This window comes from Xiphophorus hellerii, chromosome 4 (genome assembly GCF_003331165.1).
Source record: "Xiphophorus hellerii strain 12219 chromosome 4, Xiphophorus_hellerii-4.1, whole genome shotgun sequence".
Taxonomy (NCBI): domain Eukaryota; kingdom Metazoa; phylum Chordata; class Actinopteri; order Cyprinodontiformes; family Poeciliidae; genus Xiphophorus; species Xiphophorus hellerii.
Window position 1 is genome coordinate 17,830,497 of NC_045675.1, and position 15,962 is coordinate 17,846,458.

Below are 15,962 nucleotides of genomic sequence, written 5' to 3' on the forward strand. Positions count from 1 at the left end.
ACTGCGAAGTGATGTAGCTCTGTGGTTTCAATAAGTATCTAACTGCAGGAGATTATTCAGGGTTATTATGGTTTCATCAGAGGTCACAATCTCTTATATTTCATAACTGACCTAAATGGGGATCAGAACAAAACTCAGTGTAAAACATGGTGGAAAAGAAAAACTTTTGAAAATAATATTAAATTCAAATGTGCGTAACTGTGTGATTATTGATCTTCAAAACGAAATAAAATGCTGATTAAGTACATAAGTGTCAACCGGTTTATTAATGGATAAAAATATAAAGTAGGATGGGACAAACAGCAGGAAATAAAATCAGGCATAATTCAGCCTGCTTTTGAAACTGAACTGGAATTGTTCAAAACACAAAGAAATTAATCTCAATGAGAGTAGAGTAAAGTGGTTAGGATTGATGCTGCTTTATGTTTCTGTATGAAGAGAATCTCCAGCTAGTCTGAAGGAAAAGTTAACAGTAAACTTTCACTATTTTACTGTCTCCAACTTTAGTTATGCCAGTTCTCAAAACACTGGACAAAATCTCATCCTTTATCATGTTTTAGACATCCAGATTGTATTTACAAAGTTTTTTGAGTAATTTTAGCCATAATTACGCCATGTATTGTATAAATATAATCATGTTGACATATCTTACTGCTTCTCCCATCAGTAATTAGGAAGCAATAGGTATATCTAAAAATAGTAATTTTCTTTGCGTCTCTTCAAAATGTCAAGCTCTATATTCCTAAAACAGTAATGTCTAAAACAGTAATAGCTAACATGGCTATGTGCCATATTGGAGTTAAACCTGCACTTACTGTAACAGGCTGTATAGTTGCCTCAATGTTTGTTTTTTATGATTATTTTACAACTGCATATCTAAAGGTAACATTGTGTTGTGCCATGTTGGTGGTAGCTTGCTTTTGGTTAGCAAATGAAGCTTTTGGTGCAAGTTCTACTTTCTGTGTTTTGGAAGTCAGATGGATTTGTTCAAAATTCAAAATTAATTTATTGATCCCAAATGGAAAATGAATTATATTTTAACTCGTATTAATTCAAAATTCTTCTAAGAGCTATTGTAGATGCCTTTGTAATAATAAAAAAAAAGAACTGTTGTTTTATTAATCTAAACTATGCTAGTAGAGCTTTACAGATTAATACAAATTGGCTTTAAGGTCACTGTTGCTAAAAATAAAATCAAATTTGATTCATAAAGTTATACAGTAGAACAGAATCTTAACTTTTTACCAATTCCCAATGAAAGAAATGCTTGAAGTGAGAAAACACCAGCTGTGATGGTGCTACTACTCACTAGCTCCTGGTTCCTCACTTGTTACCGCATTACAAGGCTCCTCCTGGGAGCCCCTGAAGCAGACAACAGGAGCTCTTAGCCAGTGGCTCAAGCACCTGATGTGCTTCAGATGGTTGCCAGGTTATTGTTGCCCTTAGCTATAGAGGTGGGCTGGGTGGCATACTTCTTGAAGCAAGAGGTGCAATAGTTTTGATAACCAGAAAGAACGTCATGTTGTGAGGATCAGCCCCAATTGGAAGACAACTAAATTTATTTCTGCCATCTTTTTTGATTTCTTCTTTCTGTCACAGTCTCACATCCTTTCTTTCTTCTCCACTCCTTTTTTTTTTGCTGTTCCCTCTGACATTTGCATTGCACATGCCTTGCTGTTAAATGCAAATCAACTGTTTTCACAGTCTGTCTTTGCTTTGGCTCTAACAGGTGCTGCAGGACGAGGCAGCTGCTGGGAGGTAAGACCCACTCTTCTGAAAAATGTGTTATTTCTTTATGTAGCGTTTGCATGCATATTGTTCTGTGTTACTGTGTTTTTAGTGTTGTTTTACATGAAAATACACATTTGGAGAAAGTATATCTTACTATATGCCTTTGTTATACAACACATGCTTCCTCAAACTATCTTAGGTCCAGGTAGATATAGCAATAACAATAATATTATTGTGTGTACAAATACTTTCATCCACTTTAGGCCAACTTCAGTTCTCTTGTTAACCCTCCAGGGACACTTTCTGTCCAAAGGGAAACAGTTTCACAAGTAAACATTTAAAATATTACAAAGGATATAAAATGTTAAGACTTTATTTAGATGAACAAATACAGAGAAACCATATGTTCAAAACCTGTTAAACTGGAAACTGTTTATCTTTGTCTTTAGAGGTACTGGTGCATTTTTATGTTTTAATCATGACAAATGGCTTTATCTACGTGTCATAGATAAAGGCGGCTTTCATAAATTTGCATGTTTTGCTTCATTTTGGTTAATTTTGAACCATGTATTCTGCTAAAACAATAAGCTCTATTACCCATCTGCTCTTTACTCTTTTGGATGGTGCATATATTTTTTTACAGAAAAGTCTACTTTAATTCTGCTTTTGTTTTTATTCAGTAAATATTAAAAAAGTTCAGACTCAGACTGGTGTTTCTGATATTTTAATTCCCACCGGGTAGTTAAAGGCTGCAGTTATAATTTGATCATAAGGTAATTTCTGTTCACTGATTATAATTGTTATATATTTTTAAACAATGGCTGGATTTCCATCAAATATTTTTTTTTTACCTTTTAACATAGTTATTATGTTCATCAATGGTGTCTTGTTTTGGATAAAATCCTCAAGGTGAAATGTCATCATTTACACAAAGGCACTGTTTATACCAGTTATCTACTGTATGTTGGAAATAGAAAATTAGAATAAGACAAAAGGACTAGGACTAAGCAGCAACTAAAGTTATTGCAATAGTGCACTGAAGTTAGGTGAGTAAGAATGTGTGACTTTCTGGCTCAAACTGCTCCTTTTGTAAGCAGTATCATTCAACCTGCAGTAGTTTAAATGATCATGTGACCTTAAAGCTGTCTTTCCCCAAACAGTGTGTTTGCTGTGTTCTTGTTTTCTCTGAGTGGTCAGCGAACTTAAATCATAAACACCAACGCAGTAAGAAAGAGCAGCAATAATCAAGGTTTTGACAGAGCAGATTAGCAAATAGCTATGGAGCTTAAGAGCTCGGAAGTGGATTCCTCATAGTCAAAAGAGTAAACACAGATCAGCCGGGCGCAGTCTTTCTGCCTGTCTCACACAGAAAAGCACACAAAAAGTTTCTTACACCTATATAAAAACAATTCTCTAAAGAGAAATGTTTCATCTTGTCCTGGTCTTATTTAGGGATAATTGTAGGATCAGATGCCTGAGATCACACAATCAAACATACGCATACACTTCACAGCAGCTTAAAGAGGCTCACTGAGTCCTTCTCCTTAAATGGTAAAAGCTCCCAGGAGTGAAAGAGAGGCTGTTGCTGCTGAAAAAAGCCAGGGAAGAGAGGGGACGGGAGAAGGAAGAAGAAGCCCTCAGGACTGAGAGTTTTCTGGGGAAAACTGTGACAGTGACAGCTTGGTTGTGGGAAGTGTCTGCGTTGGAGAAATCAGCTGGAGTCGCAGCAGTGTAGCGGTGGACTCAGGTAACGTGCACACTCTCTGTGGACAGGTTCAGATGTTCAGCTGTTTGTTGCTGTGGGGTTTCAGTGGATTATTGGACACATGCAGCTTCAGCTGGAGTTTTTTTTTATCTCTTCAGCTGCTTGAACCATCTGCATGAAGGTTTGTGGACTGCTCTGTTTGACTGCAGTGACTTTATGTAAAACTGCTTGCATAGCTAATGTGTGGCTTGCCACTTTGGAAGTCTGTTCAGTCAACTCTCCTCCCTCTGCCTGACTTTACATCACAGAGCCCTTTGCAGCTTTTATTTTCTTACACTTCCTCTGCCATGTTATCTCAGATTGTGCCTGTGTCCAAACCACTTCCTCTACTGGCTCTGCACTCTGTGCTTCACACAACCAAATTTTAAACAAATCTGGCATGAAGGAGTTGGCTTATGTAACCGATAAAGGGAGGAAGACGCTGCTCCCTTTGCCTTTCTCTCTCTCATTCTTGAACAATTTTGGTAGAAAATCAAGTCATCTGTCTGGTTTGTGTGAAGACGAAGGGCAAGAGTTGGTTACAAGGAAATATCTGAGCTCAGGATTGCATGTTCTGTTCTTTTCTTCCACAGGAAATCATCTGAGTGATTCAATTACTCTGCAATATTTATCTCAGTCTCATGGTCTGTGGGAGCAGCACTCTGCACTGCAGCCTCCTGCAGAGCAGGTTGGCACCTTTGTTTAGGTTCAGTCCTTTTCAAGCTGTGCAACATTTCTTCAGCGTGTCTGACAGTGTTTGGTCGGGGCAGGATTCTTGATTTGAGAACTTTTCCAGAGTGTTTCATTAAGTAATCTCCACTGAACATTAAAAGAAACTAGATTTCTGTATATTTCTCAGAAGCAGAATTTATTCAGAATCAACTCTACCATTAAAACCTCAACTGAAGATTAGAACAGCAAGAGCTAGTAATTAGCATATTATTGTCATCGCACAAACAAATATAAAGGCTAAATAATACAAACAACACTAATTATTCTTTAGACACTGATATTTGAAAAAGTTTGTCTAGGAATTGGTCATTCAAAGTTCCTTCTAAATGGATTAAAACTAGGTTTTCCAATAGCAGTCTCTTTATTTCTAGCCAATATAAGAATCTCGTGAGTGATGGTCTTTCCATGTTCAGCCATTTTGAACTTACATAGGATAAACAGCCACAGCTAAAATGTTATGATTAATGATTGATTATTCCAAAGCTTTCTAAACAGGAAAAACATTTTTATTTAAGAATAAATTTGGCATGTATTTATAGGCATTCAGAAAAAACCTTTTCAGCATAATTACTAAGGTCATATGCTTTTCATATCTGTGGAAATAATATATTGTTTTGTCAGGATTTGGCTCTATTAGTACATTTTGAAGAGACCTGGAGAATAGAAGTTCTTGAACTTGAACTATGTTTCCAAGGTTGTTTAGGAAGGTATGTGCTAATCTTTAAAAAATAAATTAAATTTAATGGAACATGTCATAAATAGTTAAGAGTTCATTAGTTTTACAAGACAGAGATTTAGTTCATCTCTGGTTATATAGTTTAATTTAATTCAAAAGACAGAATCTAATTAATGTCAATACAAAGCAATCATAAAGTCAGACTTAGAAAAAGAAACAATTAGTATTCTAAACCAATTATAATGCAATAACTGACAATAAGTGACCGTCTTTTAAGGAAACCCAGCCATCGGACTTTGACATTTTGTTTAAAATATAATAGAAGAATTTTGAAAACATCTCTAATCTTTCATGAACATAAACAACCTACGAGAATCTACACTGAATGCTTCTGCAAAGTGAGAATGAAAAGGAATTTGTATTCCTGCATGAGAGTGTGTTAATGTAGTCAGGAAATATCCCAGCAGCCCACTGGGAAACAGTTAAACAATCCATTTCCTCCCCAGTGACTCACAACCTCGCTGCCGCTTTATGTTCCCAGGAACTTGTCATGTTCGTGATGATATTGAGCAGCGTTGTATAATCTAGACTTCACCGTATCTGAAGATTTATTACACTTTTCATGTCTCACCTGTGAAACGGTAATTCATCACTGAACACCTGTTATATTCATAAATATGGAACTCTTGCTGTTTGTGATGAATTTAAACTACCCTGAATCCCATTAGCATCAGACCTCATTAACCCCTGACACTGGTTTGTGCACGTACTCAAGGCGCTGCTTTCCTTCAAAGGGTTAAAGTGGTTCTGCTTTTGGATTTGCATAAATTTGCTGCTAAAAATAGAGCAGTGTGAGTTTAAACAAGGTTAACACAATGGCTGCACACATTTTTTTCACATGAAGTTTTGCCTTCAGTTCAGTGAACCATGCAAAAAGAACAACATCTAAAAGTCAGGAAAGATTGATTAGTTTCACTGAATTCTTTAATGTCACAAACTCCATAGCTGTCATGAACATGTTTGATGCCTCCAGATCTGATATATAAGCAGATTTATGCTTTCTTCCTGTAATTAGATATTGCATGTTTGTTCTAATTTCACTTCCCACTGTAAATCTTTTGTTCGTATGTTGTCTTTTAACATTTGACCCCTTTATTACAACTCCAACATTTACAATCCTGATAGTCAGTGTTGATCAGTGTGAGCTCCACAGTGATGACTAACTCTCTCAGTAATCTTCCACATGGCTTGCACTCGTGTTTTTATAAAATCTTTCTTCAAATCCTTGTGTTTGTTTTACTCCGTCCCGGAGGAGCTCATTGCATCAGTCAGCCTGTGAGAGTCGAGTGCAGCTCAGTGTTATAACAACCAAGTGCATCCCTCCGAGTGTTTGTAATCAGCACTGTGACTGCCCGAAGAAAACTGCAGTGTGGGAATAAAAACAGATGAAAATAATGTATTTACTTATTAGAGGTTTCAATCACTTATGCTGCAGTAGTTTCTACCTTTGCTGAGCTTCAGATGTAAATGGTCTAATGGTTTCAGCTGAACTTATGCTTTCTTCTTCATAATCATGAAGTGACATTTGTGTTTTTATCTGTATTGGTTTGTCTTGTATATTTTAGTTGATTTCTCAGAGGTTGTAGTGATGGAGTGACATGTACACGCCACACATGAATAATGTGACACACACTCCCAGAATTTGCATGCATTCTCCTGCATGTGGACTTTAGAGCACAATTTTAAAGTTACTATATCAAACTTAAGTTTGATTTAGTGTGTCACCTATAGAACTGCTCGCTGTCTTCATGTTTTGTTGTAAATTGTTATTCAATCAAGGAAAACAAATCTGCCCTATCCAAAATCAAAACTTTTTGATATGGCACCATCACATGCCTCATGATAGTGACAGTGTGAATATCACATGAGGTAACTCCACTCAGATTTTTTTTTTTTTTGCTTTTCTGCTTTATTTCTTCAACGGCATTTACTCATTTTCAGCATGACTGCAGCAAACAATAATTTTGAGTAAAAATGTTAAAACATTTTCTTGATCATTTTCAAGTCTCAGAAAATGTTTCCCGCAAAACTTCTCCATGCATCAAACACCAAAAATGACTTAAAATGAGCCCAGTCCTACCAGTTATCCCCAAAGTTATGATGGTGATCAATGTGATCGTCACTGTTTTTGCTTCAGCATCGTCGTTAGCCTCAGTGTCTGCCAGGAAGCCAAACTTTAAAACTCCATGATGGACATTAAGGTTAACTCAGATGCAACTCACATTTTTCAAACACCAAACATGTCAAAGCTCCCCTCCCATAGGGTCTTTAGTAATTGCCATCTGATTGGTAAGATTCTTGTGCCTCTTGTGATGTCATCAACATAAATACACACAAACTATAGTTGGAAGAGTTTCCTTCAGAGTGCCATTAAATAAGTGAGATTTGTTAATCCTTGTACTGAAAAGCCACACTTTGTTACCCAGCTGCTTTTATTAATAGTGCACACTTGTTTAAAGAGCTGTTGAGTCCCAGCACTACACAGGCTATAGGATGATATTATTACATCTTCATTAAATAAATAGGAAATAGGTTTCAAGATGTTAATGAATGGCTGATCAAATGTTTCAGGATAGTTTCCTTTTTTAGATTTCAGAGGAAAAGTAACTTGCAGAGTGTGTATATTAGTGTATATTCCAGAATTGGTTTATGTCTTTTTTTAGAGTGTGGAGCTATTCTGGGATTTGTTTAGGGTGTGATGGTGTGGTTGACTCGCTTAGTAGTAGTGCCTTTCATCTCTAATGTTTTTATTGTCTAACAAGTACAGAAAAGAAGAGCGCTCTCCCGCCTCCTCTTGTGTTTCAGCTCAGACTAAAACAACATACTTTTGTGTCTTTATGTGTTGGTGATCTTGCAGCTCCAGCAAGAGAAGAAACTCTTCCTGCCTGAGTTTTCTTTAAAAAAAGGCGACGGTAACTTGAGGGCGTCCTCCAGTCCTTTGACCTTCCCGTTCACCCGCTCTCGCCCCTCTCTGGCCCCCATCATGCCCACCCTGCCTGAAGAAGAAGAGGACTCTCCTGAAGAACTGGACAGTTCATCCAGCTCTCCTAGAACAGTGAGTGCAAACTCTGCCCCCGTCTGAAGCACACACTCACAAATAACTCAAAGGCAGTGTGAGGTAATTCCATCTATGCTTCGGCATAAATCTGACTTTAAAATTTCCTCCAACATGCTGCTTTTAATTTGCCAGGAAGAGCACATTAATCAAAACATTATTTTGTTTAATTTGCTCCCCACTGTTCAAACAGAGGCTTGGCTGTGTGGGGGAAAAAACTGAAGTTACCAAAACTACAATTTGAATTATTGCTATCTTAATCTTAATCTTTAATAGTCCACTGACATCAAAGTGTTAAACTGAGCATGGTCTCCCTCTGAAATGGCTCATAAACGCCAAAGCTGGATGGGACATCTCAGGATCTAATGGTGCATATGCCAATATAATAAAACTACCCATCTTTATTGGATGAGTGCTGCTTTGAATCTGCAGTCTGTCTACAGTGTTACATCATGGTTTTCTTATGTTATTAGTGTCCTGGTACCATTAGCTTTTAGTGAAGTTTATTAGCACTGCTGCTGGTACTCACACAGGAATTTACGGCTGTAAAAACTAATGACTTTAAAACTTTTTAGTTCAGTGTTGTCATTTAAACAGGCGGTTCGGATGGTTATACTGTGTGTGCACTGAAAAACCAAAAATGAAAAATCAAAACAATTTCCAGGGTTATCCAATCTGTAGTTAGGGTTTAGCTCAACCCGAACATGACAGTGAACAAACTCAGTTGTCAGATGTCATTTTTATGAAAATGTGTGTCAGTATACAGTAATTTAACCCTGCATGCAAATCTTTTGCACTGATCTGTTGGCCATCATAAATCTTTGGACTACTTTTATCAATGACAGCTAGTTTGCAGCACAACATGCAGTAAAGTGCTGTATATCTCAATTGAAATCTTTGTCATAAGGCATAGGGCAGCATGAAGATCTGACAGTATGATAGATATGAGCAGAAGTACTTCAGCTGTATTACACATCCTAAGTGTGAAACAGTATAACGTGATATAATTGTCGCATATATGATTATAATATTGTCCTTTGTATTCTGAGAATGCCACCAATAGGAGTCACAAGCTTGTGATTCTTTGTCCTGAGGCTTTTCATTACCAGAACGTTTCTGACTGTTTTTATTGTTTTATTTGTTGTTAATGTTAGGGAAAGTGCAGCCTGTACACTGACAGCTTTCAACAACAGCTGGAAAAAAGATTAATGTCTTTAGTCTCTTATTAGAAGGAGTTTAATTTGCTGAACTGCTTGAGTCCAGAAACCAGCCAGTACATGTTTGTCATTATTTACTGCAGATCAGAGTGTCCCTCTCTGTCCTGATTAAATATGGCAACACAAAGCAGGAACTGTTTAAACTGGGGAAGGACTGGAGTGTCATACACCTTCCAGCTCAGTTTCCAGTAATGAGTCCAGTGTTTTATTACTGTGTTCCTGCTATAACTGGGCTCTTCTTTCATTGTGTTGGACTGCAGTCTACAGTAGGTGAAAGTCAAGCCGTTATTTTGACTGCCCCAACCATCGTCTACCCACAGAAGGCCGTCATTGTCCAACAAGAGGGACGATACCTCGAACACGCCAGGTAATTGCCCGTCCACCACATCCAATCCTGAAAAAGATTTCCCGCTTTCACTTCACTGTTATTGACTTATTGCTGTCCTCTCTCAGGCCGCACAGTCCCAGAGCTCGCCAGGCCAGAAACTCCTCTGGAAGACCCATCACCACAGTTGGTGGGTAAACCCCACATAGGCTCACATGCTGCAGCTGGAGTCTAAAAATAAACGCTATGAGAACTATTTAGTTTGTGGTTTGGATTCATCAGTTTTATCCTGGAAATATTTTCCATTAACTGACTGTTTTAGCATTTGTTGCACAATCAGCAGAAACTGCTTCCAAATAAGTGTTTCGTCTTCAGCAGATGTGCTCCAGGGTTTACAGATAAATCTTCTGACGTGTCCTCCCAAATGCCTTAAAAGCTTTTGATGCTTTGATTCCTTTTAATCCTTTATGAGTTAATGGTTAATCATATCAACAGGTGATAACAAATGTAATTCTTTTGTCTGGTGATTTGTTTTCTGGCATTTACAACTGACTTATTCCTGGAAGCTTTAGATTTATCAGAGAAGAGGCGTAAATTGATACAGCTTACTCCAAATCAAGATTATTGGGAGTAAAACCATTTCAAATATGCAAAGGTATTTTAATACCCTGAATTAAATGATGTAGTTATGGAAACAGCATTAAAGAGTACAACTCTTCTACATTATCTACGCCGTGCATCACTAGTTTATTGTTTCTCTCAGACAGCACCGGTAATGTGATTGACCTGGTAAAAGACCAACTTCCAGAGCTTCAACTCTCTGAAGAGGATCGGCAGAAAAACCTGGAGCTTCTCGAACAGGCCAAGATGGTCAGTGACCGCTTCCTGACCCGCCGGGGACGCCGATCCATCAGCAGCCTCACAGACTCACCCACAGGTGGTGCACATTTCACATCTCCTGTTCACACTAACATTAAAACAATGTTTTCCATCATGCTGAGGTTTATAGAGGAGAGGATACAGCTTGTCATATTCTGTTAAATAAAAAAAAAACTATTGTATCCTTTATTGCATGGATCATTGTTTTAACGACTGAATTTTTTCTTCCTCAGCTCTCTCTCCGTCTCCAACGCCGTCTTCCTCCCCACGTTCATCAAGAAGCAGCTCTTTCATTGGTCCACCTCAGACTGGTTTGTACTGCACTTTGTCTGGGCTCATCTAAATATCTGCCAGAAATTATTTATAATACTTCACTTCTTCTTTTGTAGTTGGTCTTGCTGTGGTCATTGCAAACTCTTTTCCCCCTTAGAACTCATAACGAACCAATGTCAATGTTTTAATTTGGAAAACATGCTGCTAGAATTCAATTTGGCAGAGTTTAAATTTGATTGACCTGACCAATCTAAATCAGTAATTTAGCAAACTGCATATTTAAGATTGTTGGCAACATTTAGAACACCCAAAATAAGACGTGTTTGTTTGTTGACAGGAAATTGCGCCTGTTTTCTTAGTTGCTTTCTTCCCTTCCAGCTGCGGGTACCACAGAGGCCACACATGGCTGTCCACAGTCAGTGAGTCAGGTAAAGAAACTGCTCTCACAATGGCACCAAAAATGACCCAGACATTTCTTTTAGTGTGCCCAAACCTTTTTTTTCTTTTTTACATCAATTTGTCTGGAATACAACGTTTTCCTGAATCAGAAGTATCATTTAGTCATATTTATTAACACTAGAAAAATTTACTGATTTTCTGTCCTAGCATTTAGAGGTGCCAACAGGGAGAGAGCAGCTGGATTTAAAGAACAAGGATCAGGAGGTGAGAGTTACAGATCCACTGAATCATTTCTTATGTAACCATAAGTGGGGAAATAAAAATTTCACTTTCAAACTTGCTGCAAGTGAACCTTAGTTAAACCCACCCAAATTGTATGTTGTAGGGTTATTAAACTTAACTAATGTTACTAAGTATATTTATATTGAGATGTATTTTTAAGTATTAGACTGTAATATTAATATATTTTCTTTTGAAAACCCTCCATTTCTTCAGATATTTTTAAATGTGTCTTTTTATGCCACTATCTCTGTAAAACATTCCTAAATTATAAAAGCATTTTTTAATTTTACATTTGGAATATATTGCACATTGGTTAAACAGTTAGCAAGTATTAAAAACTAAAATTCCCTTCTTCATCAATGCTGAATATGGAAAAATAAAGCATTTTTGAATTTGAATTGAATTGATTACTCTTATATAAACGCGACAGAGGTGATAAATGTTTTATTAATCTTGCTACTCCCAGGATGAGCCTTCGGTGGATTATAAGCCGGTTGAGAAAAGAAAAGTGTCGTCCGGGACGCTAACACCTCGCTTTGCCGTTCAGAAGGAAAACCGTGACCTCACCAGGCCTCGGAGTCCGCAGGCCGTCAGTAAAGCAGATGAAATTTCAGGTCGAAACCCAAACCTGACCCCAGCTACGGGGGTGGCCAAGCCCGTACCCAGACCCCCTACTCAGCAGGCCCCCTGCACAGCGGAGATCAAAACAATCGGTGCCTTCCCTCCCCTGATGAGGGCGGTCTCCTGGGATTCCGTCGGCAGCATTAACTCAAGAACTGGAGCCTCCGGTTTCCCACCAACAGTTGACGAGGTTTTCTCAGATAAACCCAGAGATGGTGTGTTCAAGTCCTCATTGTACAAGGACCTGCAAGCCCAACCAGGCAGCATACAGAAATTGTCCAAACTTAGAGAGGTAAAACATCCACTCTGCAGACTGAACTACACTATCATTGTGTAGTTTTTCTACATTTAGCTGCGTCTTGTTTGGATGTTTTAACGTGTTTGGGCCTGTTCCCAGGAGCACAAGCTGATGCGTAACCAGAGTATAGTTAGCTCCAAGTTACCGGAGCTGAGTGAAGCAGCTGAGCAGGAAAAAGGTACCAGCACTTCCACACACTCAGTCTTTATGTAGAACAGAAAGTGCTTTCTCTCTGCTGCACATTCAGTGCTATCAGTGAGGGTGTAAACTTCCTGAATCAGAGAGAAGTGTTCCTGCACAAAAATGATGATGACTCATTTCTTTTTTTCTATACCACCCATTTACTGGCAAACATGAAGAACGGCATTTTTATTTCTTATCAGCAGATGGCATGATTGCTAAATTATGTAAGGCGAGGACCACTTTTTATGGCACTGGGAAATTATTCTGTGTATTTATGTACTTTAGAGGGAGATTGAGCCATAAACTTTGTACTATAAAAAAGTGCAAACACTAAGCTGCTGTATATCTTTTTAACAGAACATCATTAGAATACTCATTTAATGTGTGCAGGACCTCCATCTTCTGCAAAGACCACAAGCAGCGAGGAGATGAAGGAGAAATCTGATGCCATGCCAAACATTTCAGATGTAATGCTGAGAAAACTAAAGCTTCACCGAGGTCTGCCAGGCTGGTGTGTATCTTTTGACTTTTTTTCCTTTTCAGACTTTTGCTGAAAAAGTATATTTCTTCATTTGCTAAAAGGTTTTCCTAATTTCTCTTCAGTGCCCCTCCGCTCTCCGAGAAAGAAGTTGAGGTTGGTTTTAATGCTCTTCTCCTTGTAGAGTTTGTTTTATATTTTTAGTCACAACCGTAAAAAGATAGAAACGAATCTCGTTTTCATTGAGTCGCTAAAGTTCCTGAAATATAAGGACTCAATACAAACAGGATGAAGTAACCTGCTGTAAGCAGCACTTTTGAAGCTGCTGGGTGATAACATTTAATAGTCTGGTTGTTTGTAGGAGAGTCAATAAGATCAAGTTTATCTTTTTTATTTATATTTGCAAACGAAGTAGTTGCATGCCAAATATTTAATCAAATCTACATTTCTTTCACAAGAAAAATGAGCTGATTTGTTTAAAACAATGCTCTGTATATTTGAGCTTTTGGGTTTATTATTGGTGGTTGTATTAATTGATGTTCTTGTTTAACTGAAGCTAATGATGCAGCTGGTCACTTGGTTGCAGCTGTTGGAGCATTTGACATTTAGTGAAAGAAATAAAATGATAGCAGTTTTCTATGTAGCCTTCTGCTTCCAGGTAAAACTGGAACATGGAGTTATTTTTAACAAGAACTTTCCATGTTAGGTTTTATTTGTGTTTATGTGAGTAGCATGTTAGAAAAAAAGTTAATGTTAGTTATTTTTACTGTTTCTGTATGCCATGCAGTTAATACCATGATGAATATTTAATTGGTTATTAAAGACTAGCATAGTCTTGATTTAATCATTCACATTTGTAATAAGTAAGTAAACACTTCTTTCTGCAAACAAAGTCGGCAGAAAGAAGAAATTTAAAAAAAAAGAGTTTATGACTCTTTTTTCGATACTGGAGTTAATAAGTGATCGAAGAACATAAAGTTGTGCTTCTGTCTTGTTTTTTACTGTAAAAATAAAAGCCAAGACAGAAGCATAAACATGTGTTGAACATGTCTAGTATAAAAAAATAAAGTTGTCATATTTTTTAACTTTCTTTGAAAACCAGGCAATATTTTCTCATTATGGTATAACTCACTTGTCTGAAGTAGAACATTGTGTAGTTGTTATTGACAGTCAATATAATATCTGCATTAATTGGTTGTCTGACAATTCTCAGTTTGTAGAAATTAAAATTCCTTCTGTGGGGGCGACTGTGGCTCTTTGGTAGAGTAGTCGTCTTGCGATCGGAAGGTTGTAGGTTCGATTCCAGCTTCCTCCTGCCACATGTCGATGTGCCTCTGGGCAAGGCACTTAACCCCAAAATTGCCTACCGATCTGCGTATCGGTGTATAAATGTGTGCGTGTTTGTGAGCGCGACTGGGTGAATGTGACTCTAGTGTAAAGCGCTTTGAGTGGTCAAAAAATGACTGGAAAAGCGCTATATAAGTTCAGTCCATTTACCATTTACCATTTCTAACCAGAGCATCAAACCAACAGCTCCAGGGAAATATTTTGCCTACATAAAATCATCTCAAAATGCAAATGAGATAAACTTACCTGGAACTCATAAATGACAATAATATTCCAGGGGAAACAAATGCAAAACCAAATCTGGAAGGCGTACTCAGTGTCTAATGGAGTTACAGGGCAGTGTTTTTGATTAATAGTGTTTGATTTAGCCTAAGCTGCTGTGACATGGTTAATATGTCAGCTGCCTTTAGAAAGTCATCAGTCACATTTTATGTGGAAGAAATGTTTTTACATAAAACTCTCTTGTAACAACTACTGACCAGCTTTGTTCTTGACATAAATAGAGTTTGTTTTAAATATTCATATCTAAAGTGGATACTGGCTTAAATGTTTACATGGTAATGTTGATCAATTATGAAACGTTCTGTGACTGGAGTTGGAGGTGGTAGATATCTTCTCTGAATAACTGTTTCTCAACATGCCAGTGAGAAACGTAAACAGCTGTCTGGTGCAGGTAAAATACTGAAAGCTAAATAACTTGTAAGAACATAAAAAATAAACCCTTTAAGAAGCTCTAAATTTAAGTGCAAAACTAAAAAATATATTTTATTTGTATTTCAGAAGAAAACATAAAAAATACATTTCAAACTCTTGCCAGTATAAGTCCTAAACAAACAAGTCATAAAAATGAAATGCCCTCAATGATTTGTTAGCGTGAAACAGTGTTGTTGTGTTCCAGCGGTGGAAACAGATGGACTCGCTGAACCTTTTCCTTGTATTTGTAGGTAATAACCTGGTCTGCTGCCAACCTGCTTAATTGCGCAGTTGACACAAAATTTATCCGCCGTGGAGCTGGCGCTATTCTGTCAACAGGAAAGTGTTTTTCTGTTCCTGATCAGGCCGAAGAGACTTGCAGCGATTTCCTGTGGAGAAAATGCTAACATTTGTGACGCTGTTGTGCTCCAGCTGTAGCTCCTCTCGCTGCTCCCCGGGGATGTGTCTGGATCAGGACAGTCAGAGATCATACATTTCCTCCCAACGGTGGCCCCTGTAAGGAAAATTGAGCTGTGTGGCTTTGATCAACAAAGCAAAACACCAGGAGGTCAAATGTCAGACTCACAGATTGTTCCCCACGCTCAGGGTCGCTGGATTCTGCCTCACATTCTGCATATCACTAATACGTCTCATTTAGCTGCGTATTTGCTTCAGCTTTGTAGCCTTTTAAGTAATTCCATCTTCTACGGTTTAATAAAGTGTTTAATGTGTGAGATAAAGTATAAATACCTCCCTGCAGAACGCCTTCGTCCAGCTGTCGCTTGCTTTTCGTAATGACAACTATACTCTGGAGACTCGACTGAAACAAGCAGAGAGGGAGAGGAACCTGACAGAGGAAGACACCGAGAAAGAGCTGGAGGAGTTCAAAGGAGCGCTGAAGGTCGGCCCTTAATAACAAAAGCTTTGTTTTGATGTTTCCCTTCTTAGATAGACTGAGTTTGAGGCGTG

At 37.9% G+C, this 15,962-nt stretch overlaps 1 protein-coding gene across 3 annotated transcripts in view; it reads left to right on the forward strand.

The window, feature by feature from the left end:
• Positions 1-15,962, forward strand: part of mrvi1 (murine retrovirus integration site 1 homolog) — a 28,085-nt gene that overhangs the window by 6,971 nt on the left and 5,152 nt on the right. For all 3 annotated transcript variants that reach the window (XM_032559799.1, XM_032559800.1, XM_032559801.1), the window contains 13 exons: positions 1,730-1,758; positions 7,801-7,998; positions 9,476-9,582; positions 9,669-9,730; positions 10,304-10,477; positions 10,653-10,730; positions 11,071-11,120; positions 11,299-11,355; positions 11,840-12,286; positions 12,392-12,470; positions 12,866-12,986; positions 13,079-13,109; positions 15,754-15,894. In XM_032559799.1, the coding sequence (XP_032415690.1) occupies positions 1,730-1,758; positions 7,801-7,998; positions 9,476-9,582; positions 9,669-9,730; positions 10,304-10,477; positions 10,653-10,730; positions 11,071-11,120; positions 11,299-11,355; positions 11,840-12,286; positions 12,392-12,470; positions 12,866-12,986; positions 13,079-13,109; positions 15,754-15,894 (1,574 nt within the window). The remainder of the gene's footprint in view (positions 1-1,729; positions 1,759-7,800; positions 7,999-9,475; positions 9,583-9,668; positions 9,731-10,303; positions 10,478-10,652; positions 10,731-11,070; positions 11,121-11,298; positions 11,356-11,839; positions 12,287-12,391; positions 12,471-12,865; positions 12,987-13,078; positions 13,110-15,753; positions 15,895-15,962) is intronic.